This window comes from Colias philodice, chromosome 3 (genome assembly GCF_061535455.1).
Source record: "Colias philodice isolate Cphi_HAF_F1 chromosome 3, ilColPhil1 Martin Lab GWU primary, whole genome shotgun sequence".
Lineage (NCBI taxonomy): Eukaryota > Metazoa > Arthropoda > Insecta > Lepidoptera > Pieridae > Colias > Colias philodice.
In genome coordinates, this window is record NC_143088.1 from 8,486,993 (window position 1) to 8,513,595 (window position 26,603).

At 31.3% G+C, this 26,603-nt stretch overlaps 1 protein-coding gene across 2 annotated transcripts in view; it reads right to left on the reverse strand.

Annotated features, from left to right (window-relative positions):
• Positions 1 to 22,901, reverse strand: part of LOC149489851 (ATP-binding cassette sub-family C member 4-like) — a 36,611-nt gene extending 13,710 nt beyond the window's left edge. The window contains exons 1-2 of one of the 2 annotated variants that reach the window (XM_089714578.1): positions 22,455 to 22,901; positions 10 to 144 (exon numbers count right to left, since the gene is read on the reverse strand). In XM_089714578.1, the coding sequence (XP_089570704.1) occupies positions 10 to 144; positions 22,455 to 22,678 (359 nt within the window). In that variant the 5' untranslated portion in view covers positions 22,679 to 22,901. The remainder of the gene's footprint in view (positions 1 to 9; positions 145 to 22,454) is intronic. The other variant, XM_089714577.1, reaches the window with a different exon arrangement.
• Positions 22,902 to 26,603: the final 3,702 nt, after the last annotated feature.

Below are 26,603 nucleotides of genomic sequence, written 5' to 3' on the forward strand. Positions count from 1 at the left end.
AATAATTACTTGAGGATGAGAGCTTGTATCAGGAACATGACACCGGAAGGAGCATAACTCAACCAGAATGTCTTGGTCATTGCACGCAGAAGAGATGGTTTCCGTCCCTGCTTGCTTGCTAAAGCGATTTCTTCTAGCCATTTCCTGTAAACAAACAATGAACATTGATACAAAGTTTTATTCTAAGTACATGGATTTATCATAAAGTGCAACGAGACTTCTATTCTGCCTTTGTCGTGGTAGGACATGAAAAATGAAATAGGCTATAATCAGGAAATCTAGTGATCATCAAGTAGTATTAAATTCAATGTCACTAAGACTAGATAATAATAAAGCTGATTGCATCTTATCGACCTTAACCCACTGACGTGTGTCATTCTTTAAAATTATTATTTAACTCTTAATAGGTAGCAAAAGTATATTTAAAAAACAAAAAACAATTAATAGATTAGGAAATACGTTTCCTTATAATCTACCTAAAGTAAAAGGTATAAATATATATTTATTTTAACTCATAAAAGTGGTTTCAAAAAAGAGTATCTAATAAATTATTTAAAAAGTTGGATTATTTAAAAATTAGAACAAATGGGTACATAAATAATACATTATGTATTTATGGTTAATTAAAGTATTCATATACAATTAAACATATTCAGCCGTACAAATAAACGAGTTATAACATTTTATGCAAAGAATAAACTAAGAATAAGGAAAAATCATACAAATAAACACGAAATAAATGTAACCTAGTATAACTTCGTAATAAGTATTCATACTAATGCTATTCCGTCCTTATTACGGCTACCACCCTAGTATAAGTCTGACATAACCGAGTTATAACATATCTTTTAGTACATTGTGCTGTGTTTTACAAGTTTTAGAAGCAATTTTCAATCTAAATTTGAGATAATAGCAATGAGAGTAATACGAGAAGTAGGAAAAGTTGAGCAAATTAATAATTTCATTACGTACCTATTGAAATGGAAAATTTTGTATGAAATGTCAAAATATACGAAATTATGAAAAACCCTTTTGATATTTATAATGATTTATTTATTTACAACATGCGCCAAACCATACATACATAAAACTTATTTCTAAACTTATCACAATAATATACACTTTCGTTGAAAATATAAATCTTCTAAGCCTGGAGTTGTATGTTTTGAGTACCAGTTATTTGGCAACTCTCTATCTCAAAGTGGGTTTATCTTCTGTTCTCCAGATATTGGATAGCGTTAGTTATCATTTGCTTGCATATTTAATGATATATTTAAATTATTTCCAATAAATATTTAAAAAATAAATAAACAGAACATCGTATGATGAAACTTCACAACAAATTCGACGAAGTCAAACGAGCGTCAGCAAAATGACAGCACCAAGGCTTAACCGTAGACAATTTCAATGTTTTTCATAATTTTGTGAATGAATTGCGACGTTGCCGCTTCGCGCCTATTGCATAGCGTGAGCATAGATACATCGACGTTATTCCAAATTTATTTGTAAGAAATTATGACATCCTTATTCTTTATTTACCCGACTGCCAAAGAAGGAGGGTAATGTTTTTCGAGTGTATGTAAGTATGTATGTATGTCTTTTCCTTTGTGACCACCTGTAGCCTAAACGGCTTGATGGATTTTGATGTATGAGGTATCGTTAGATTTGTCTTGATTACGGGAGTGTCATAGGATACATTTTATCCTAAAAGTCCCACGGGATAAAGACATAATAATATTTTTTCTAAATTTCCCTTTAAAAAAATATGTATGCGGTATCATTAGATTCATTTCAATCACTCTTTTTTTAGTGTGCAGTCGGGTATTTTGTTTTTTTAATAATTTTTATTCTTATCATATCTATGCATTGCATAAGGTTTGAATAAGCAAGTTTTTATTTGTACGGCTAATTGTATAATATTTGAATTAACGCAATCAATCTATCACACATCTTGGATCAATGTAATTCCTGCATAATGTTTATTAATCTTATATGTAATTATTTATGTATTGTGAGAATTCGTATTGCGCATTGCGGTTTCGATGAATTTATAAGCTCGAATTGGAGCACTACCTACTTCGTTATTTTACTAAGACTGCTATCTTATGTATAAAGCGGAATATTAACCTAAGATTAAAACTAGAAAAAATAAAACCGGCCAAGTGCGAGTCGGGCTCGCGCACAAAGGGTTCCGTAGCAGCAAATATAATAAATTACAGTTAAATCAACCTATCTCAAAAACTATAAGAGATACTTTGATCAAACCAAAAATCGTTGAAAGAGTTAATTAGCATGCATCACCTCTATTTTTTTTAGAATTTTATACCCCGTAGTTATAAAAATAGAGGGGGGGGGACATACTTTTTACGACTTTGAGAGCTGATATCTCAAAAACCGTTCACTTTAAGAAAAATGTTTTTTAGAAAACTTTATATCATTTTAAAAGACCTTTCCATTGATACCCCACACGGGTATGTACATCGAAAAAAAAAATTTCATCCCTCAGTTACATGTATGGGGGGCCCCACCCCCAATTCTTTTTTTTACTATTTAGTGTCATATTTTTGTAGCGGTTCATACAACACATATTCCCATCAAATTTCATCACTGTAGTACTTATAGTTTCCGAGTAAATCGGCTGTGACAGACGGACAGACGGACAGACGGACAGACGGACATGACGAAACTATAAGGGTTCCGTTTTTGCCATTTTGGCTACGGAACCCTAAAAAGTACTGTTTAATTATACACTACAATATATATATATTCAGAGGACGAGGCAATTTATCACTTTCACCTATTATAAATATTGACAGGAATTTATTTTTCATTAATATTAATATTTATAATTATTATATTATGTAATCATTAGAATTATAATAGGTAATAGGTAGGTAATAGGTATGTCCATTAAAATACGCAAAGCTTCTAACTGGGTATAGGTAACTTGATTGTATTTGCGAATAATAGTTTTAGCGTAGATGCCGTCTACGAATATTGAGGTAAACCAACAGTAGCACAAAGCTCCTTGTTAGTTTTTCTACAATGTGAATAAAATAATCTTACAACAATATTTATTATTAACATAAGCAGAAATCTTTATACCAAAAATGAATGTTAGGATAAAATACATCGAGGAAAATAATAAATTGAATTTTTAAATTAATATTCTCGTTATCTTCCCAATGAATGTCCTGATGTTCCTTGTAATTAATTAATGAAGCATAATTCGGTTTGTATGTCGAGCCTTTAAAAACTGTACCTATAACGGGCTTGGATCGGATTATTTAGGTAGGGCGATAACGTATCCTCTCACCCTGAACTTGTTTTACATCGAGTTTACTAACGGGACATCTTCAGTCGGGATATGAAATGTAATTACTTTTGCATTTAATTTTGAATCCGAACTCGCAAGTATTTTATTCTTTAACAAATACAGCGAGGACGACTAAAAAAATAAAACCATGTTAAGCTTTTAGCAGGTTACGATGTCACGACTCATTCATGATTGGCCTCGGTTTTTTGCCTACAAGTGAACGAGGCTTGTTCAGTCTAAATATTAAATATTTACTTTGATGTAGTACAAAAATACAAGTAAATTGTAATAACCTACAATTTGTTTCTACGTCTGTAGGTATATTTAATGTCAACAATTATTAATCCAAGTATCATGATATACCTACCTAATTTTCATTCCTGACTGACGCAGTTGCACATGCATTATTATAGCTTTTCCTTGATTTCATAAGATCATGAACAATTTATGACCATTTTTCTGTAATTGCCCCACGTGTGATCAATCAACTGTTAGATTTAAATATTACGTACCTAAACAAATAACGTGAAGATTGTTTCAACGAAATATTAATTATAGATAAGGAAAATTATACGTAAAAATTAATATGTATATAGTTATTTAGAAATTGTTATATTTTTTTTGCTTCATTGCATTTAAATTCATACGAAAAATAATTTAAATAGATAATATTATTATATACTTGTTAATTATCGAATAATAATTTAACGAAAACATGCATAATTATTTATAAATAATAAAAACACTTTTGGCTTGTTTTGGCTTTCCGAGAGATGCAAGGACGACTCTGGAAAATCCCGGACAAAAGGATAAAATAAAATCTGTTGACATAGCCTAGATTTGAATTTCAAATAAACAATAATATTTACATACACAATTAATTTTGGTTTCAATGACGTTCTAGGTTAACAAGTACCTATTTAATATGCCGGCAACTTATACCGGTTAATTCATACGTTTATAATTTGTAGATATGCTTTCCATTTCGTAAATATCGATTAAAGGTTAAGTAAGTTGCGTTTTCACATGAAAACAACTCAATGATTAATGATACAAATTCCAAAACATTCTTGTTTAAATCTAGTCGTAAAATAATATGTAAATAAAGTGTTAGTGAAAGCGCATCTAGTAACTGATGAATAAAAGCGATAACCGGTATTATCTGTACATTCCCAAGTTGTAAGTAAGTTGTACATTCCCAAGCGGCACACTTATGTCAGCGGCAAATCCATATTAACACGAAGAAAGTAAATAGACGATTGTGTTGACGCTCTTATATGGGTAAAGTTTGATCTTTGCTAACATTACATAGCGGAATGGTATTCTAACAGTTTAATTGCAGAATTGACTCGTGTTAAACATGTGCTACGAACTTCATTGAAGTGCATTTTTGTGCTATTTTTTATATATCATTAAATTTATGTCTTATTACACGTGAACTCCTTGTGTACAGACATAGACAAGATTTTCACGATTACATTGAACTATTTTATTATTTTTTTTGAAAATGATACTAACATCATATAAAATGTAGAGCCTAAAAGCTTACATAGGTAAAATAAACACAAAAATATTACTCATTCGTAGATGTTATCGGGAATTGTTTTGTTTTGTAATATTATACCTGCATGCTCAGATTCCTCGTTCGAATTAGCAAACATACCTACTAATGATTGCATATTTCGACAGGTAGTCACGCGGCGAGGTAAGCCGCGGGTCATGTGATCACCATTTGTGCTACAATAATATGGGTTCATTTGCCGCAAAGTGTTTATATTATATTGAGCTTTAAATTCAGATTTATATTATTGTCAGGAACAATAATTATGTAAGCTTTTGTATTCCGTAGCGCACTGAACGTTTTTATGTTACGATACGATAATAAGCGGTCTCATCTTCTAAAGCTTTTTATCATTTTATTTCTTTATTTTCTACTTTGTTCTTGACTGTATGTAACGATTAAATTAATATTTAGTGATATTATTTTACTTTTGTTTTAAAATATCAGAAAATTTGAAGGATATTAAACTAAATTTTTTGCATAATTTGTACCTAAGTAGTACTACGAAAATTTTATGAAAAATTTGAAAAAAAATCTCATATGTAGGTACATATCTACTAAAAAGTTGTAGTCAATATGATTTTTAAAGTGAAACTTTTATTACATCGTCTCAAACTTTTTGGTCTGCGTAGCGCATGTCGCGTACGTATCGCGGCTACCGAGTAGGTATACCTACTCGGCAGCCGACCGTCACGCGACATGCGCTACACAAAGCAGTGTTCGGAACCGTTCGAACAGTTTCACTTTTACCGTGGTTTCATAAAACCACACAACATTTTTTTCAATACTAAATTACATATAATATATTGATACATGTCGGTAACAACAATATATTGGCACATCGCATCTGTACAAATAATGGAAAAATAAATATAATTTGGTATTGAAGAACGCGTCTTAGTCTTTACTAATAATTCTAACCCAAAATATGCAAATATTTAATTATTTATTTGGCGAAATAAATGTTGTTAGAAACAACGCTAAAAGTTAAACACCTCAACAAGGCTATTGATTTTAAAACGCAGCAAATACATAATGACGTCTGTCGTCGGTTAAAAATACTGGTTTTGAATAGGACGTTTTTTAATATTATTCACTCGAATTGTTCTGTTAGGTAGTTTTTTTTGAATGAACAACTGTCTCTTCGATTATTAGGTACGTTGCGCAATAAAGGACGTTTTGATAAGAATTTTTTGTTCACATTTAAAAGTGTCAAATTTGATTCTGCTGGTGTTTTATAGAGTAAATATTAATTTTTTGCATATAATTATAATAAAAAGATAATTGGGATGACATTTTATTAAAATAACGCTTCAAAAACACCTTCGTCTTAATCTCGGCCAAGCACTTAGTATTTAATTAATAAGGTAACGAAATAAATAGATTTGTCAGCTATTTCAAGCTGCATGACATTATTAATTATGTTTAATTTGGCCTTGATACAATCAAAGTATACCGTTTGTAATAACATGGTTTTCCTAATAATTGGCTTTATTTGATATAATTAAAGTATTCTAATTGCGTGATTTTATAATTGCTAATCGATGGATAATGGTTAATCCTTTCCTTTTCATTATTTCTTATGAAGCTCTTGTTTGATTAAGATTACTTCCTTTAAAACATTATGTTACTAATATTTATTTTTCTATGAAGGTGTATCAGTTACATGCGAATGTTAATAGTGTCAATAAACATAACAAATTGCGTCATAATATTGCATAAAGCAAATTCTACAGAAATGCCCAAACATCAATATTCATATTACCTCAATGAAAAAAATAATACACAGAGCTAAGTGATATTCCAGGTACCTATTTTAATATAATCCGTTCCAAGAATCAAGGTAAACTAAACTTGTTCAATGTTCTTTTATTTATTATGTGTGCAAACTTAGTTATGGTACATGCGATAGGTATTATACCTAATTATAGTGCATTCACATGTACACGAAAATATCCTGGCAAAGTTTTATTAGAAAGGTCTCTTGTCAACTATTCATAATATTTTTTTATAACTGATTGAGATTTTAGTACAAATAAAGGAATGTGGTTTGCTAAAAGGATTGAAGGTCTTATCCACTGCAAGAGTTAGCCGGAAAATAATAATGGCTTTTCCAATTATCTTACATACGCCTTATCGTGTAAAGAAAATTCAAAGTTAGTTCAAATAAATTCGATACAATTTTCGGTCATGAACAAAAAATATACCGTAATATTTTCTCTTATCTTCTGCCAAATTGAATCGTTACAATTTAAAGATTATTATGCAATTGTATTTATAACCGCAGACTTACACGAGATGACTCTAGTCTGATGCACCTGCACGTGACAACAACTGTCTGACCTGAATACCTTATGTTTACTTTGCAAGCTCTGCTGTTTGCCCGACTGATTGCTTACAGACACTTAATGAGTACTATTTTATGTTCTTTGTAAAAACGATCAAATGTATATGTCGTGGCCATATCGTAGATTTGCTCATTTCATGATATGATCGATCATTTCGTGAAATGGTCGCATTTCATGAAATGCTCGAATGTCTATTGGCCACATCATGATGTGGTTTGGGCAGATCAATGATAAGAAATCGTTTCTCGATATGGCCAACTAAACGCGCGGTTTTTTCATGAAATGATCAAAATTATTTGATCATATCGTAAAATAGTTACATTAATTATTGGTAGAGGCGCTGCAAGCGCTGTGTTTATGTGATAAGATGGCGGCCGCTGGCAAAAATTTAATTATTCGCAATTTAAAACTTCATAGTTCGTTTTATTACAATATGAAGAAAGTCATAGCAAATAATTTACGATGAAGAGGTTCGAGTACTATGGAAAATGCGGATATCTTATATTGAGGAAAAAATGCGTCTAAAATCCTTTACATAAATATATGTATATATCCTATGTTATTATAATTGTTCCTTTTTTTAAAAAGCGATTCGCTTCTGGCACTCGCCGGCCGCTACCGCGGCACGCTCGCTTTGCTCGCTCAGCTCGTGCGTTCTTTATTAAAGTCTAACCTAACCTAACCTAAATGTTTTCTATTGCAAAAACCATTCGCTTCTGGCATTCGCCGGCCACTGCCGTGGCACTAACTTATATGACAATAAACAAGTTCTAAAAATATTCAGAATTTTTTAATGTTTTATGAACTTTATATATATTTTATACGATCTGGCCAAATGTGGATGACCATATCGTGAAACGTTGACGATTTAACGATCTGATCAAACCATGTTGGCCATTTCATGAAATGCGACCATTTCGTGAAATGGCCACTCATATCATGAAATGATCAAATCTACGATATGACCACGACATATATATAATAATACTTTTTTTAAGGTCAAAAAGACGACCACGATGTCTGGTGTCGAATTACTACGTAGCTAAAATTTTTATTCGACACGAACCCTAATCATCATAAAATATTTGAGATTCCAGTTTTTCGACATTCTGTCCTTTAATATATTGGACTTCTGTATGTATTCCACATTTTATACAACATAAAACAAGTTCGTTAAAGCTGACATTATTGATTTTTTTTAATAAAGGATAGTTCGTAATGAAGGACAGGCATTTAAAAGACAAAGGTTACTTTTACAATTCATGATTTGAGAAGCATAAACTAGGTACTATATTGGTTGCAAAAAGTATATAGGCAATTAAGAAATACGTTGGTCTTTGCTAAAATATCAGATAGATCGATAGATTTCTTAGTAGAGAATAGTCAGAAAAATAATTTGGAAAATCCAAAAGTGCACGCCTCATAATTTTTTTTTAATAAATATTTATTAATTATTATTTTTGTTTATTTAATAACAATTAAACCACATCGAATCAGACCCTGAAAAATGAAAGGGTTCTATTCCTGAGCATACTCAAGCGTAAGAGAAAAAAAAAGACTCGATTAGTAAAGTATTTCGGTCGCTATCGTGTTAACAAGAAAAAGGATCCGCACATACAGACACACGGACGTCCAAGACAGAACTTTTTTAAACTGTTTTTTAACTAGTTTAAATAACAAAAATGACATCAAAAATATCATGAACGTTAAAAATAGTGTTTTTTCTTAATATGTGTGTGTATGTATTATCTTACAAGTGCAATGTATGATACATGAAGACATTTTAAGTTTGAAAAATCAGATGTTTTGCGCGAAGTGACAGTAGTACCCACCTCAACGCTTCGCTTATGAGGCGTGCAATAAAGTACAAGTAGGTACTTGAGAAGAGACAGAAAAGTAGAACAGGAGGTTAAATGAATAATATTCATCTGTCTTTATTTTTTAAAGTTAAAGAAAGTTGGTCATGAACCTGGGTTTTAAAAAGTCGCGAGCTTTTTTCATATTTGTTTGACCTCATATCGATTTTACTACGTAAATAAGGATGTAGTCACATGGACTTGTTTGCAGCGAAGGTCAATACACCGTGTCAGATGACTATCAGAGTACTTACTATGTACTTACTATGAGTACTTTATATATTTACGTTATTGTGACAATGGGTTTCTTCGCTGTTTTGAAATATTTTGAGTGTGCGATTTCTGAAAACAGTGTTTCCAATAATTGTTGTTTTGGCTGTATTTTTATACGTATGCTAATAGATGATGTTAATTTTACATTCTTGATATAGTTTTATCAATTAGATTGTCTTTGCAATGATCTGGTTATTTTTTACATTTTTACTTTGTATCAAATCTTTTCATTAGTTTTAACATTTTTTCTATATGTTTTAATGCCTACCATATTGTGTTAACTCATCGTGTTAACTTAATGCATCCTTGAGGGATTTACACATTATAATAATTTATCAAACATTGGTTGTTGAAATAGCAAAGCCCTTGATTCCAAACCAAACCATGGTCAGCACGCCTCAGAATCATTAAATCAAGTTCGAATTTTCAACAAAGTTACGGAAATAATGACTACCTACATTTTGCACTTCATTTTTATTTTTCAATATTAAAAACAAGTCAATAACTGCGTTAAAAACAACCGACTTCAAACTTGCACTTGCAACATTTACAAATTCAGACAAAAATGCTCATAAAATAAAAACTACTGGGCCTATCCGAATAAAAATTTTATGGGACCAATTCGACACCATCCCGCATCGAACAAAAAAAGAATCACGTAAATCGGTTCAGAAACCTCGGAGTAATCGGTGTACATACATAAAAAAAAAAAAAAAAAAAACATACCGGCCGAATTGATAACCTCCTCCTTTTTTTGAAGTCGGTTAAAAATGGTGCTCCACGTAGACGCCGAAGATGTTATAAAAACTATACGTTAATTTGTATTTACATTGTATTTACATACCTAATAATTTCCTTCAATTAATTTATCGTAAATAAATCCCCTTTATTGTTTGATTCTCAAATTCAAATTACCAAACAATGACGTAGTCTTTAAAATTGGGATGAAAAATGTATGTGTATCCCACATACAATGTAGACTATTAAATTGCTATAAAAATAATGGCAGGGTTACAATATCTTAGACTTTATGAAATGAAATGAAATGAAATGAAAATTCTTTATTGCTTATAAATAAATACAAATGCAAAAGCACATAATATAGAACAAGCAAAAGGCGGCCTTATCGCTAGGCAGCGATCTCTGCCAGGCAACCCTTAAAATATAGGAAAAACACAAAAGCAAAAAGTGGGTGAGCAAAAACAAGGCAATACGAAAAAGGAAAACTAAATAAAATATTCTATTACACATATTACGTTATATTTAAATACACTATCTATCTTTATTTTATATAGAAGGTATTATTTGAAGAATTCATAAAAATAATTGAAAGCAGAACATTTTCTATTGTAATATTATGCTCCAGGAATTAACCGCCGACTGCAATTTCAGCCAGTACTGGGGTCACTATAATTCTGGTTAATACCGACGACGGCCAATAATTAGAAGTTCAGTGGACAAAGTAGTGAATTGAATGCTAAAAGGCTTTTATTTACATAATTACCAATTTAGTATACAGCTCTGTATGAGTCATGCCTATTGCAAGCCTATTGCTTGTGTGATAATCACGTATCACGATGGAATAAGTGTTCATTCGCATTACACACGTACATTATTAATAAACGTAGGTACACTTGTATAACACCTTTAATGGTCATAATTTTAATCAGTTATTTCAATTATAAGGATAATACAATAAAAATTATTTATACCAAGAATATATAATAAAAGATTCATTTCTTTATACAATATACAAATTATAATTAATTCCAGCATTGCAAGTTAAAGTCATGCATTCTTATCATTCATCACCCACAGCTAAACGGATGGTCTTTGAAAGTATTGATGATCGAATTCCTCTCTGACAAAGAATTTAACACTCGCGAATATTTGCATAATCTATCTTAAACACGTTCAGTCCATGTAAATGAAATTTTTTTCTTCTAATCATTAATCTTAAAGCTAATATCGTCTAAATTTGTATATTTCGACTCTACATATGCGTTATTAGATAAAAATTTCACTTTGTTGCGTTGTAAAATCTAAGTTCACTGTCGCCGTGAACCACTTAAAATTCAATGTTTATCTACATGATGTTATGTAAAGGTTTCACCTGCGTCAAGTGACGGGTTCTTGGGCAGGCATGTTGTATATTAATGTGGCGACGCAAAGCGTTAATCATGACATAGCGATGGAAGTATGCATGAATACATGGAACACCGCGTCAACTGACCGGAGAACCGACGTGCAACTTAATATTTATTTATTTATTTATTTATAATACTTCATTGTACAAACATGAAAGGACAAAGCAGAAAAAAAAGAACAAAATTACAAAGGCATCATTTGTACAAAAGGCGGCCTTATTGCTGAACAGCAATCTCTACCAGGCAACCTGGTAGGAAAGGAAATGTAAGAAGGTCGTGGGATAGCGCAAAATAAATGACTATAATTACAATTACATATAACAATACATTGCAAATAATGTAAAATAGACACATTTACACACATATTTATATAAACTAAATATTGCATATTATATACTTCAAAAATATGTAGGTACATACTAAAATTAATATTAATTAATATTGTTACTTTAATTAAAATAATTATAGTAGTCCATTTAAATAAAGCGTGTCTCCGCATAGTGTAATATTTGTGAAAGCAAGAATGCATAAATGCATACTGTTACGGCTTTCGTGTTGGCTTTCAGGTTTTCAAATATAGAACATGAAAATAAATGTCTCTAAATCTAGAACATGAAAATGGCTTACTACAAATTCAGGAAAAAATTATAAGTTTCAACAAACGTAATTTGTTTAAATTGCAAGTAGGAAGGCTCTGAAAAATCTGTGAATTTTATTGGAAGTCTGTCAAATATAAAAGTGAATCGCATCAGCATCGGCAAGCAGAAAATGTTTAACGGAAAATTAAAATGTATTTAATACTGAATGAATTTGAATATTTTGCAACAATAATTGGCTAATTTGATTGTTTTTAAACGTACATTCTCCGTATTGGACGCTTGTCAACACAACTCGCTACGTGCGTTATGACTAAGCTCGGTACTTGTATTATGTATACATACTCGTACATAATGTAAAGCGTTAACAAGTCGCTCGTCGCCTTGATTAGTACTTCCCATTCGCGCAGATTCTAGGCCTTTGTGTCGTGGACGAGCCCCGCGTGTTCGGAGCCGCATAACGGAAAAAGCCCCACCAGATAAATTATATTACTATAGTATTGATTACACATATGAACTTGTCAAATGACACGAGACTTCAAGAGTAAATATAGGTCAAACCTATTTTTCCCTGCTTGATAATGGAAAGAACCCGATACTAACTGTTAGGTATACAAGAGTCCTTTGATGACCTAAAGGTTGTCCAGAATAAATGCTACAGTCACATGGCGTCATTACTACTACGTGGTTTACTATCTGTAGCAGTGATCAAGCGTCTTAAGAGTTAACGAATTTATTTTTCCAAGAGTCTGAAACTAAATTGATCTTAATACTCCTATTCATATACGTCACTGGTTAAAATACATAAATTATTACAATTTCAAAGTATTAATTCTCTTCTGCACAAGTTTGTAACTAGGGGTAAAGGAAATGACGTAGACTTAACGAAATTCAACATTTTAGGATCCGCAAGAAATAAACTTTCGTTTTTGGATTATTTAAATAAACAACTTTACATAATAACTAAATCGATACTAATGCGGATTTGTTGTTGCTTCTTTCTAGGCGATTAGTTGTGAAATAAGCGTCGTCTGACTAGAAACTAGTCAATTTAATTGCTCATTTATGTGAAATTATGATGATTGATTTTCTTGAATATTGTAATAGTTCAGGGGTTAGCTGCTTGCATCTATAGGTAATAAGGTGATAAAAGTTTTGTTTTGTTTACATTAAAGGCTTGATATTAAAAAACCCCATATTATGTAATTAAAAAATTGACCTTTAAAAGAATGTATACGCAGATGATTTTATCTAGGATCTTTGAACGCAAATGTTACTTATTCTTTTCTTTTTAATTCCAGACATTTTAGGTAGGTACAAAAACGTTTACCTGCCTACCGTCCTTCACTCATCTTTGCACTGTTCATTTCACGAATATTATTAACAAAACATAATTACAGTCGACTTCGATTGGGAAGAAAATTAAACACTTGATTATACAAAAATTTATACAATTACAAAAATGATGCAATTCATTTTATTCCATTAAAAATATTTTGAATTCATGGTAAACGAGTGTAGAATACCTATTGATCACCTAACCAAACAATAATTATTGCTAAACTAAACGTGGGAAATTAAGAAATGACTTAATTCAAACACGTCAAGCAAAAGATATGTGTGTCATACTTGTAATTTTATTGTTGGATGTGAAATTGGACTCAACATGTGACTTCAATTGCACTTGGTCTAAACAAATTGTAGAAGTGCTAGTGGTGTTATTCCGCTTCTGCGTACTAATGAATGTCTAGGATTTTGTGCACGTATTTACAGAACAGTTTTTTATGCTATAATTAATTTATTATCAGAAAACAACGTTACTACAAAATATAATCTTTACTACAAAAAACTGACGTTCCTGGAGAGGGGGGTACCAAGCCAGATTCTAAAATGGCAAAATTACAATAATTTCCTATCAAATACAACAATAATCATGCCAATTGGTTGAAAAGCCTCGAAGTCATCTTGTGCTTTCTTAACCAGAACTAGATTAAGAGAGAGGAATAAGGCAGTAACTAATCCGACTATGTGTGACTAAGAACGCACAACAAACAATGCTAGTATGTTTTTTAATACGCAATATTAATAAGCATTACAGTGGAATGAGTCCAAAGTTCTATCATTGAATTGGTTAATGACTGTCCGGTTCCTGTGTCGACGAGACAGTCATCGATGTGCCTTACCGTCGTCACACATTAACCAATGAGATGGTATGTAATCGCAATTACCCGGAACGGATGAATTAGAGGATAGCGGGCCTTTTGTTGCCCCATTTGCTGGGAGTACAAGGTTTTGTGGAACGCATGATACATGTAATCAATGCATTTCTTTTCTTTTTGGGTGCGCAATTTGAAAGGTTTCGCTGGGAGTCCGTACAAGATTTTTAGGAGTTGTTCGTTATATCGCATCAATATTCTTCCTTTTTGGGTTATGCTAATTTAAAGTCTCTATTTTCATATTTTACTTTTTATTTATAGAGATATTCATAATTTTGGTTTTTTGGATTTGGGTACCTAAATGCATTAGACATCAGAGAAGCAGCACCTAGTTATTTATCGTGCTCTTTATTGAATTCATTTTTAGATAGGTATGTATCAAAATGCACCAGGGGACTCTGAAACTTAATAGGTACCAACCAAATCTGGTAACGAACAAACTTAACAAAATTTTGGTCAAGACTACTCAATTAAAATAAATGATGTAAAAAACTGAAAACGAAATCTATTGTTAATTAAATGCAATTAAACTTATCTCTGAAGTATGTTAAACACGAGTTAATTTCATCAGATTTACTAATGTCATTCATAAAATACCTATGGGATTTTTCAATTAATTGTTTTATAGAACACATTATAGGTAATCTTATTTTATATTACTCATTGATAGCAGATATTCTGATTCTTTGAAGAGGGATTAATCCATCAGTCCTCGGAATCACAGACACAATAGATAATCTATTGTGTCGTGGCCCGATCGGGGCTTACGGTGGTCAATGGGTTAATTGAGTTTATTAATGGTATTTGAATGAGTGTGGTTTTAATAATGTGAAAATAACGACCATAGATTAAAATTGCGTCAAATGAAACATACGTGTATAATGCGCGGCGCGTGGCTAATATAATTAAAATTAGATTATCCTATTAAAGTTGATTAGAAGGATCATAATTATTTCTGTATTAAATAATAAATATATTATTTGTGCAAAATAAGCAAGCTGAAAATTTACAGTTTTTTGCTTATTATGTCTACTTATAACATATATATCAAATGCGTAACATTTTGACCTTAGAGTATATTTTATGATAAAATGTACTGATTGACGACTTCACGAATTCCTTTTTCTTGGAATCCCTTGGTTATGTAAATAATTACATTTGGTTCTTGGACAAGGTTAGCCTGCTAATGATGAAAAATATTTGACACTAAAAATCAATATGTGCGTATTAATAGTTTAAATCAATTCTGGAGATGCGTAATTCACTTAAAATAATTTATGGTCATTGTTTATAAATATAATTTTGATTGAATTTATTAGCATATAACACGCATATTGGCTAAATAGCCTCTAATTAAATTTAAATATCTCTTAGAAAACATGTTTTGTAACTTGATAAGAAATAAATTAATGATTATTTTAAGTACCTATAATAAGAATTTAGAATCGCGAACGACGCCAGTATTGGCAGGTTTTAAGCGTTAAAATGATGGTGGTTTGTAGTTTCGGTTCATTAAAAAAAGATGAATTCATAGACTGAAGCCGGTTCAGACATTGAAATTGGTAATATAAAGGCCGAATATTCTATTTTACACACCGTTAGATTAGAGCTAAACATACATGTGACACGTGATCAAAAAGCTATTAGGAATTGTAAATTACAAATCTCGTATATGTATTTATAATCATTTAACATAGTATCACAGGCTATATCAATGATCTTAGTGGACTTCCTATAATGTGAATTCTTATTGCGTATTTGCACCTTGACGTAAAATGATGGTAATCATGTATCAAAACAAATGATATGTACCAGTGTTTATAAAACGATTTCTGTATTTCTCAAAAGTGCGACCAATTGATATTTCCAAGAATCGGTTCCATGTACTACGTATTTACTTATTACGGTGACGTGTGAAGAAAGTAGTGTTGTATGCGGTACGATTTAGATTATTGTATATTTTATGTTTGAAGGTTAAATTAAAACGTGTTACACTTTATTGAAGCGCTTATTAATTTTCTTTCACAATATTAAAATACGTTTTCTGTCAAAATTTCTAGAGCAAAATCCCAGGACCGCCAGACCTCAACTATTTTCTAACGGAAGAAAATGTGAACGATTGGGTAGTGTTAGTATGTGCTACCATTCTACGCTTACCCGCTAGCTTGGTCAATGAGCCAATTTCCAGATATCAGGTCTGGCTGCCCTGGGATCGTGTATACTATTCGACTTAAGACAATTTTAAAACAAGCTCAAATCACAAGAAATATTACTATCAAGGAACAGATAGAGAGCTTGTTTTTCCTACCCAGCTTAGATCATCGAGTCAATTTTCATTAATGTTTTCATAAATATATATTTATTCATATGGATTAAGTTTATGTACAATTTGTTATTATGTTCCAAATAAAGAATTTGAATTTTGATTGTACAGACGATGTTCTTGAACCTACGTGAAAACATATGTTTAAACTGTAAACTGCAAAGGTAAACATTTAATTCAAATATTTCCAAATGGGCATATTATGTGAAAACACTCAAATATAAAACCTTGTAGAGTAGGTCTATATTATATTCATCATTAACACAACATATTTTAGATTACTATATTATAATAGAGTATAACAAAAATTATAACACGTGAATATTATCTAGTTTATTAAAGTATTATATTTTACAAAGGTTACAAATGAAATTAAATTTATTGTAATACTAGCGACCCGCCCCGGCTTCGCACGGGTGCAATGCTGATACTAAATACACTACAGAAAAACTGTGAACGTTGTATATAAAAACACTAGCGACCCGCCCCGGCTTCGCACGGGTGCTATCACAGACATGTATCAAGATAGACTAAGCGAGTGTATATACTTCCCGTGTCCAAACTCAGTTTATGAAACTTACTTGACGCTGGCCTACACTCAGTCCGCGCTTGCAGTTCGCCAAGGAAAGACGTGAAGCTGAATAAAGTAAAATGCCGAATTGCGCCGTTATAAACTGTAGAAACTCCACAGCTGTGAGTGGCCGAGTTAGCAGAGATGTTTCCTTCCACCGGTAAGTAATTTTCTAATCAGAATATGCACTATTTATTTTAAAATCAAATAAAGAATATCTGTGGAAAACGATCGTGACAAACACGGATACCAAATCATACGAAATGATTCGGAATACATTGCGGCTTTTATTTGGCACGGTAAAGATCGCGTCGTATGATAACAAGCAATGAATAGCGTCTTCTCATTTTTCTGTTCTCATTTTTCTGTCCAATTTTGTGGTTAGTGATGTTCATTTGATGCAACAGTTCTCGATTCTAATCGATTTTATAATCGAACAGAAAAATGATAATTTGAAGGAGCAATTTTTCAGAAAAAAAGGCATAGATTTTTTTGTCATTTAATACGACTTGACCTAGAACTTTTAAGTATTTTAATACAAAGGTACTAAAAATAAATATTATGACATGGACGCCATTAGTTAAAGTGTCATCTTGGGAGTTTTTTAAGAAAACTCCTTATTGCTTAGACTATGTTTGTTTTTTCAGTTTTCCAAGTAACCCGAACATAAAAGGAAAATGGATCGATGCAACGGGACATAAAGATTGATTGATTGACAGTTTCATTACTTTCTTTCGATGGCCTCTCTAGTACGTAGTACATGGTAACTCAATGGGCATATGTAAGAAAAAGCTAAAACACATTAGTTTACTTGTTAGAATATTAAAAGGTTTATAACTTTATTTTATCATCCCTCTGTCTATGGTAATTATCATTTTTCTGTCTTGAATCGATTTAGTAATCGATTACGATTCATTTATTTGACTACCTCTTAGACATAGATCTAGTTTGATCTGATTTCTTTCGATTTACTTCGATGGGATAGGACGATACTAGAATCGCCGCGCGAGTGGCGGCCTAATCGATTTAGCGTAAAATGAAATTAACATCACTAAAAAGCGCTCGTGACGTCATAACGCGTCAAGGTCAGTACAAAAAATATGACACGCTTGGTTTTCATACAGATCGCGGTACTTGCGTTGTCTACTTAAATATACATGTCTGTGGGTGCTATGCTGATACAAAATACACTACAGAAAAACTGTGAACGTTGTATATAAAAACAGCGGCCAGCTCCGGCTTCGCACGGGTATAAAATATATAGCCGGGCGGCCGGCCGGTACCGCCGCAAACGCTACGTCCCGCAATTTTTAAATCTGTAATATCTTCGAAAATATTCACGTGAAGGGCCATATAGATCTATATTAAATGAACAATGTATTCAAGGTATTTAATTGGTTAAGGATTAATGCTGTATTAGTTAAAATCGCTTCGAAAATTAGCCATTATTTGTCGTAAAAAGTATAAGAGATAGACATATACCACCGCGGGCTTTTCTGTAGACCTTTTCAATGTGTATAATACTTAGTACATTATTTTGGTAAAACTCGTAGGGTTTAGCCTGCGTTTGCAATGTAAGCGGAAAAAATGTAATTTTTTACGACATCACATTAGAAACCTCAAAAATAACAGTAGTTCTCCACTATTTGATGGATGTTATTATACATATAAACCTTCCTCTTGAATCACTCTATCTATTAAAAAAAACCGCACCAAAATCCGTTGCGTAGTTTCAAAGATTTAAGCGTACAAAGGGATATAGGGACAGAGAAAGCGACTTTGTTTTATAATATGTAGTGATGACAAATTATATGTCCAGCTAGGTCATGAACTAGTCAATACAAGGTTAATATTGAAATTAAGTACATACTATAATAATTAAATCAAAAATAATATTTTCTATACTCGTTTCCATTTAATTATATAATAAAGAATATGTAATGTTATCTGAAAAATCCGTAACAAAACACGCACTGGAGTGATTTATATAAAATTTTCCACGTTCTTGTATGTACAACTGGGTTGCACGGAAGTATAGGTAGTATGCTAAGAAGGTGAGCCAGTCGCGGATTTGTTATTCTTTGCACAATTGGATGGCTGTAAATCGACGACGATCATTATATCACTCTACCAAAACATCAGAACGTTACGTAATATTATTACACAGAAATTAAATAAAATTCAGACATTAAACTATGGATGAATTAAAAAAGCGCCGTGTCATGAACCTCGGTTGAGGTATCTATCATTGAACTGCATTTTATGCTGTGTTTACTCGGAAATCAATATCTTTTAATATTCGCAGTATGTGATATTAATGACCTACCTTAACTAAATGGTAAATACCATGAATTGTAATGGATATAAATTATGTAATGAACTTTTATATTAATATTCTATTAATAGTGGTATTAATTAATTTCGTTTTTTTTAAATAAGCATACAAGGCTATTAATCTAGTTTGACTTTATTGTAGAAGGTAGGTATATATGGAGGCAGAACAAATTGTATCTACCTAAATTTTAAATACACAATGTCGTAACCGGCAGCACGTGTAAAACGAAAATACTTATATATTTTAAATTATACTTATAATATTATACTTAAGTAAATATCTCTCGATAGATAGTTGCGAAACTATGTACGTTATATGTAATAGAGGTGAAGGGCCGGGATAAAGCGCATGTCTAGACGTCGCTGGTTAAAATAATACAGGCGGGGTGCACGGAGCCCTCGGGATGAAATACCCGGTCCAGACCTGTTCCCGACTAATGAGCGAGCTATTTAAAGTCAAAACGCAATACTATAAAGGTTTTATAGAATAAAAACGATGCTCATAGAGGTAAATGCACCTTCGCTCAGGTAATGTGATCTTAGAACGCTATAAATAGACTAGGGATAAGGGAATTTGTTCCAGTTTTTGCTAGGACATAGAAGAAGGACAATAATCCATTTGAATTTATAAGGACAGGTTCAGGTTTTTATAAGTTACGATGCTACTAATTTTACTTGTTCGTAAAGCGTATTTGAAGCTTATATAAAAACATAGGTATTACAGGTTGTACATGCGAAGGTGTAATGTGCTGATGTATCTTTTTGTTTTATTTTATAAATTACAGAATGTAAGTAATCAGCAATCTTTTATAACATGACATTAAATTTTCTATAAAAATAAGAACAACAATTAATTTGCATGTTGAATGCAATCTTATATTTTCTTAATTTTCATAAGTAAATAGAAGATAATAAAAAAAGTGGCAAAAACATCCACTTTTATGTTTCAACATTCCTTAAAATATTTTCGTGTAATTAAATTTAATTGTGTATTAATTAATCTGTATAAAAATATTTTTTAATACATGATACGTCTTTTTTAATTTACTTGATAAACAGAACTTGTTCTTTATCTTGGTTTTCCAAAACGCTTATTTAGGATATAGGCACATAATTTGAGGTTTCGTTTTACTACTTTTTTATACAGAATAATAACAGTGAATGTTTTTGACATTGGCTTTATTTCTCTTCTGACCCTAAATTTGACAATGATAAGGATAGAAACCTGATACCTATTTAGAAGAATGTGTACCTGATACTTATTTAGAAAAATACAATAGCAAAGGGAATTTTTTTTGCTTTTTAGCTTATTAATTTATTAAAACATGACATCAGATTATACTTTTTATGTATACCCTATTTACCACCTACAGTTTAAATAGTTAATTCAAACAAATATACATAACTGAATGGTTCTATAGTTTACTTTGTAACGAGTGTGTATTTACACAGAAAATGGCTCCCGGTGAAAAGATATAAATAAGTACATATTTCTATATTTACTTATTCATAACCATTTTGAATACCTAATAAAGATTTATATTTGTATTTAACATACGATAATCCTAGTAACATGTTATAGTCCGTAGAGCTGAAAAAGGTAAAGGTAAGGTTGTTGGATTCGTTATTCCATGAGAGTTTTATTATATCAAAAAAATAAATTATGATAAAATGATAACATTAGTACCAAATAGTTTGCACGTGTAATATGATAGGAGTATTTTGCTAAGTTCTTGGCTTATATACATATAATTTATACAAGCTAATATTTACTCTAATGACGAAAGTGTTCTAATGGTTCACTACCATCTAAACAAATAAAATGAACCTGTAATTTACTTTGAGTTACATATTGAAGATTTCTACAGATAAATTGAAGAAATTTGTAATATTCAAGTATTATTCTTATGTGCCAGTGAAACAAATTCAAAAAATATTTTTTTATAAATTACTCTCTGTTGGATATTGGTTGGGTTACCTATTATTGATTCATGAACATTGAAAACAATAATTATACCTAATGATTTTATTTTCATTTTCACAATTAAATATTAATATTCATTATAATAAAGAATTTTAAATTCTGCAAACATAATATCACATTCTATAAAATCTCCAAATAATCTACGGCCGACGGAAAAGTATTTAAAATACCGCAGACAGAAAACTTTTACTTTTTTTTCATTGAATTTATTCAGAGAGGGTAGCACATCGTAAACACTTTCGTACACAAAGAGCCTATATACATTGTTAATGGAATAATAATACATCGTGATTTTATACAAATGGACTGAAAATTGAAAAGACACGTTGCGCACACGACAGATTATTTAAAATAATAATGGATTGTATGCTGAAGTCGATATTTGTTTTGTTTTAAATAACGCTAACTACGCTTATCGTTAATGTGTGTTTTTTAGTGTATTACCTTTTATTAAGTGTAACAAAATACAATTTAAATATTAGCATTTTCATTTATGATGTAGTAAGAAGTAATGTTTAAATTTGATCTAAATGATGTAGCTATTATTTAGAAAAAAAAAATAAGTTTATTCTGACTAGATTTGACAATGTGTGTCGTAATTAGTATTTATTAATCTACCCTCTGTATATATCTCTACAATAAAATAAATACGTAGTTACACCCGATTTATATATCTATATATAGATCACACCGTGCTGCAATTTTTTTTAACAAATAAAATATATTTTGCTAACGTTTGACTATGACTGGTTTAAACTTCTTTATTTTTCATTACCTTGTGCTATAAGGTCGTCATTTGTAAATTGAATCGGTTACATATGACACTGTTCACATGGATATGCTAAACGTCTCAGTAAGCAGTGATCACGAAAACACAGTTTAAACAACAGCTTACAACGTAAAGAACATAAATATTTTTGCGCACTTACTTTTCCAAACGATCGCCGAGCTTATCCGAATGATGGTTTTCTTTAGGTTTCGTGAGATCGGCGTCATATAGGTCCCTCTTGTAGCCCCGCCAGAACGTCGGCATCATCCACATGAACCATGTTTTCGAAAAAATATTTGCTCTTTTGTAATTGTTAGTTTTCTTTTCACGATTTTTCGGTGGAATTTTCATGGGATCGCTCGGGCTTTTATTTCCACTGACCATTTTGAATGATTATTTAGAACTCGCAACAACAATGTTTGTAGGGCGCGATTTACACGAACGTCAAAACGTTAAATTTAAAAAAGGAATATCATTTTTATCTAGACAGTCCAAAACCGCGGTGCTGGCGCTAGGCCGGGGTGCGCGAACGCAGAGCGTCTGACTGTTAACGACACGACCGAACGCTAACCTCCTTCCACTGAGTGCGCGCGCCGAGTGATCTCGTTTATATGAAGCGACAGCACTTGAGCGGCGCCAGCGTCTCGTTCCCCGGTGGCTCTTGTTCTTCGCAGCCTCATTAGCGCTATTAACTTAACTGCAGAGCTTTTCGTGCTAACTTTTTCCTCATCGCCAATGTGTGGTGATCTAGAGGTCACTCCCCACGTATTAGTTGGCAAGATGGATCCTCCTACATTTCTTAAGAGAGCAAAATGTTTGCTTCGTAAGTACCTACTACAGGATCTTGAATTATTAATTTAACTCATAAAGGAAGATTTGATCTAGATTTAAAATTTTTTACTTATTTTTATATAATCTGCCTAATATGTAAATTAACCACTAATATTAGTTTTCTGATATCATTGTGGTAATACTATCGATCCTATCGATTGAAAAATTATGTAGACATACTTAGAGAAAGTATTGATTTTTAGTTTTCGATAAATACCATTTATATTTGATAAATGACTATAGCTTTCGTCAGATAATTGCCTAATAAAAGCTAATAAATGGTCGAAAATATTATGTCACCAAACTTTTCTAGAAGATGGTTTTATTTGCGCAGAAAGAACTTATTGAGATCAAACATAAAAATTAAAACATAATTTTTAATGATAGTCTAACAGTAAACAAACTATAAAACCTCAAGTTGATAATGTTTTGAATCAATAAAAAATAATTACAATCGTGTATAATCATATAAAACAATACATTTGCATGTATGTATTTATTGTGTAAGCAATACCTATCATATAATCCTGAACTAATTTTATCAGGTATGTACTTACAATGCAACTGTGTCAGGAGAGATCTTGGATGTTTATTTTAATAAGAAGACGGTTCAGTTACATTTTTATTTTTTATGTACAAGAAATATGAGGAAGAAGATAAATAAATAAATAATAAATAAATAAATAAATATTATAGGACATTATTACACAAATCGACCTAGTCCCACAGTAAGCTCAATTAAGGCTTGTGTTGTGGGTACTAGGGGACGATAAATATAATATTTAATAAATACATATACATATATAGATAATAACACCCAGACCCAAGAACAAATAATTGAGTTCATCACACAAATATTTGCCCTGACCGGGAATCGAACCCGGGACCGTCGGCTCAGTAGGCAGTTACTTGACCACTGCACCAACCGCGTCGTCATTAATTTAGAAATTTATATAAATCATAAGAAGGGGAAGTAAGTGTACCTAGGTACTACATATTACTAAACATTATAAAAAAAAACACAAATAAAAGAAATATTGAAATATTTTTTTCTTAAAATTCTACGGTTTCTAATAATGCAACGCCAGAGCAATAATATAAATTATGATTTTAAAATATATTTTTTTATTTGATTATTACCTACACTAATTATTTAAATAATTTTAATCTTAATATTAACTGTAATGCATAAACCGGACATATAAGTAATCATTTCTCTAATTAAATACCCTTAAAATTAAACATATAGTTGCCATTTTCTAAATATAATAATTAATAGGAATGATATTAAATTAAATCATCTTGTCTCATTAATATGTGTTTATAAACGGCAGTTCACAGAATAGGTATTAAAGAAAATTCTTAACTAACAAGTTGTCGATATTCTAATTAATTTTTTATTAAAAAAATCTTCTAGATGTGGTTTATGTATAATTAGGTGATTAAGATAAAAAACTTATCATAAAACATACGCAGATGTATTGAATTACCATAATAACCGACACACTTTGAGAGAAACGGAGGCACTTGAGGGTCTCAATTATTCAGACTATGAATTCTCGTGTCCTCTTGCGTGTGTTTTGTGGTATGGCCTATGGGGCAGATACATTTTGCATCTCTTTCACTATCCTTTACGAACACGAAGGTAATCATCTAATAATCGCCTTCTGTATATTTTTCCTACCTTGACCTTTCTGAAGCCCAGTTGGATAGGCTTGAAAGACTCCAAAACTTCTGCATCCGATTTATCTTTGGTTTGAGAAAATTTGATCACGTCTCCGACTTCCGTAAGAGACTGAAATGGCTCCCTATCCGACTGAGGCGAAACTCCCATATCCTTCATCTTCTGTACTGTGTGTTGTTTGATCCAAAAGCTCCAAGCTATCTTCGAGAGAAATTCAAATACTTGAGCTCGAGTAATCTACGCTCCTCTACTAACCTTTTACTTCTGATTCCGGCTCACAAAACAAAATTCTTTCACAATTCGTTTACAGTTCGTGCGGTTCAATTATGGAACTCTCTCCCCACAAAGGTCAGATGTGCTCAAAATTTGAACGCTTTTAAATTTTTATTAAAAAATTATTATCTATCTCTTGAGTAATTTTGTATAGCTGTCGTATTTACGGTTATTTTTATTTCTTGTTTTATTCTATTTTTCTGATTCCCTCTTTTCTGCATAGTTACTAATATTTATCATGTATATATGTGTGCTATGGATATATATTTGTATATGTATTTATGTATTTATTGTATGTATTGTATGTAAGTGTATGTATAGATAACTATTTATTATAATTATTATCGTATTTATGTATTTATTTATATCATTATTTTTATGTATTTTATATTACTATTAGTAAGTAGTTAGCTTTGTATATGTTTATTTTGTACATTTTTCAATGTGTTAGTATTGCCTTATTGCCTTTGCTCACCCACATCATATTGTTAAATTTCCTCTGATTGTTGGGTTGCCTGGTAGATATCGCTACCTAGCGATAAGGCCGCCCTTTGCTGTTTCTGTAGTATTGTCTTTGTTATGTGTATTTATGTATTTTTAATGCAATAAAGAATAATAAATAAATAAATAAATAAATAACTCCGAAAATACGAAAAATCGCATAATATATATGGGGGTGATTCGGATAGCCCTTTATGTCCTCTACCTCCCAGCTTCAGTATATCACTACTTCTTGGGACCGCCTCTATGGTCAAACATGAATTTTTCACAATAATTTGTTTAAACAATGAAACAATGGAGTGCACAAAAAAAATTGGGTAAACATTGCAATTTATAGTTTAAAAAACAATATCCTACATCGATCATATTAATTCATTCACTATAACTCTAATCCGAGGTGAAGACCCCCAGGCACTCTGTTAAATGTTCATTTGCTCAACAGTTCAAAGAGAAAATTAATGTTTGAAGAACTTTATTTAAAGACAATGCGGGCATTATTTATAATGCACGAGCATTATGAATAATGTCTAGCTTTATTGGGCTAAGTCTTAGATCATTAAGTAATGGATGGAGCACGCTGGCAAATGTTCTAACTAAACTTTCTGCCGGTTTTGGTGCGGGGAGGGTAACTCACACTTTCAAACACAATCACACATTCACAAAAATAATTTGTGTCTTTACAAACTCAAACTATTACAAAATGGACAGACTAGCATGTTTTTGCACACATACATCGATTACACAGAAAAATCTCTATACATATACGTAATAATACAATCGCTCTAAAGGGATGTAACCATATCGATATTACAAAAATAATAATTTTGTTGAAATTAGAAATAACATTAATATTATATTCATAAAAAATACAACACAGGTCATTTGTAACGTTTTCATCATTATTATATGCATATGAAAAACCCTAAAACGCCATTTTATTTGTATTTGAATATGTATTTATTCAACACATCACATATTATATTCAATAAAATAAATATCGTTCCAGAAATTTTTATTATT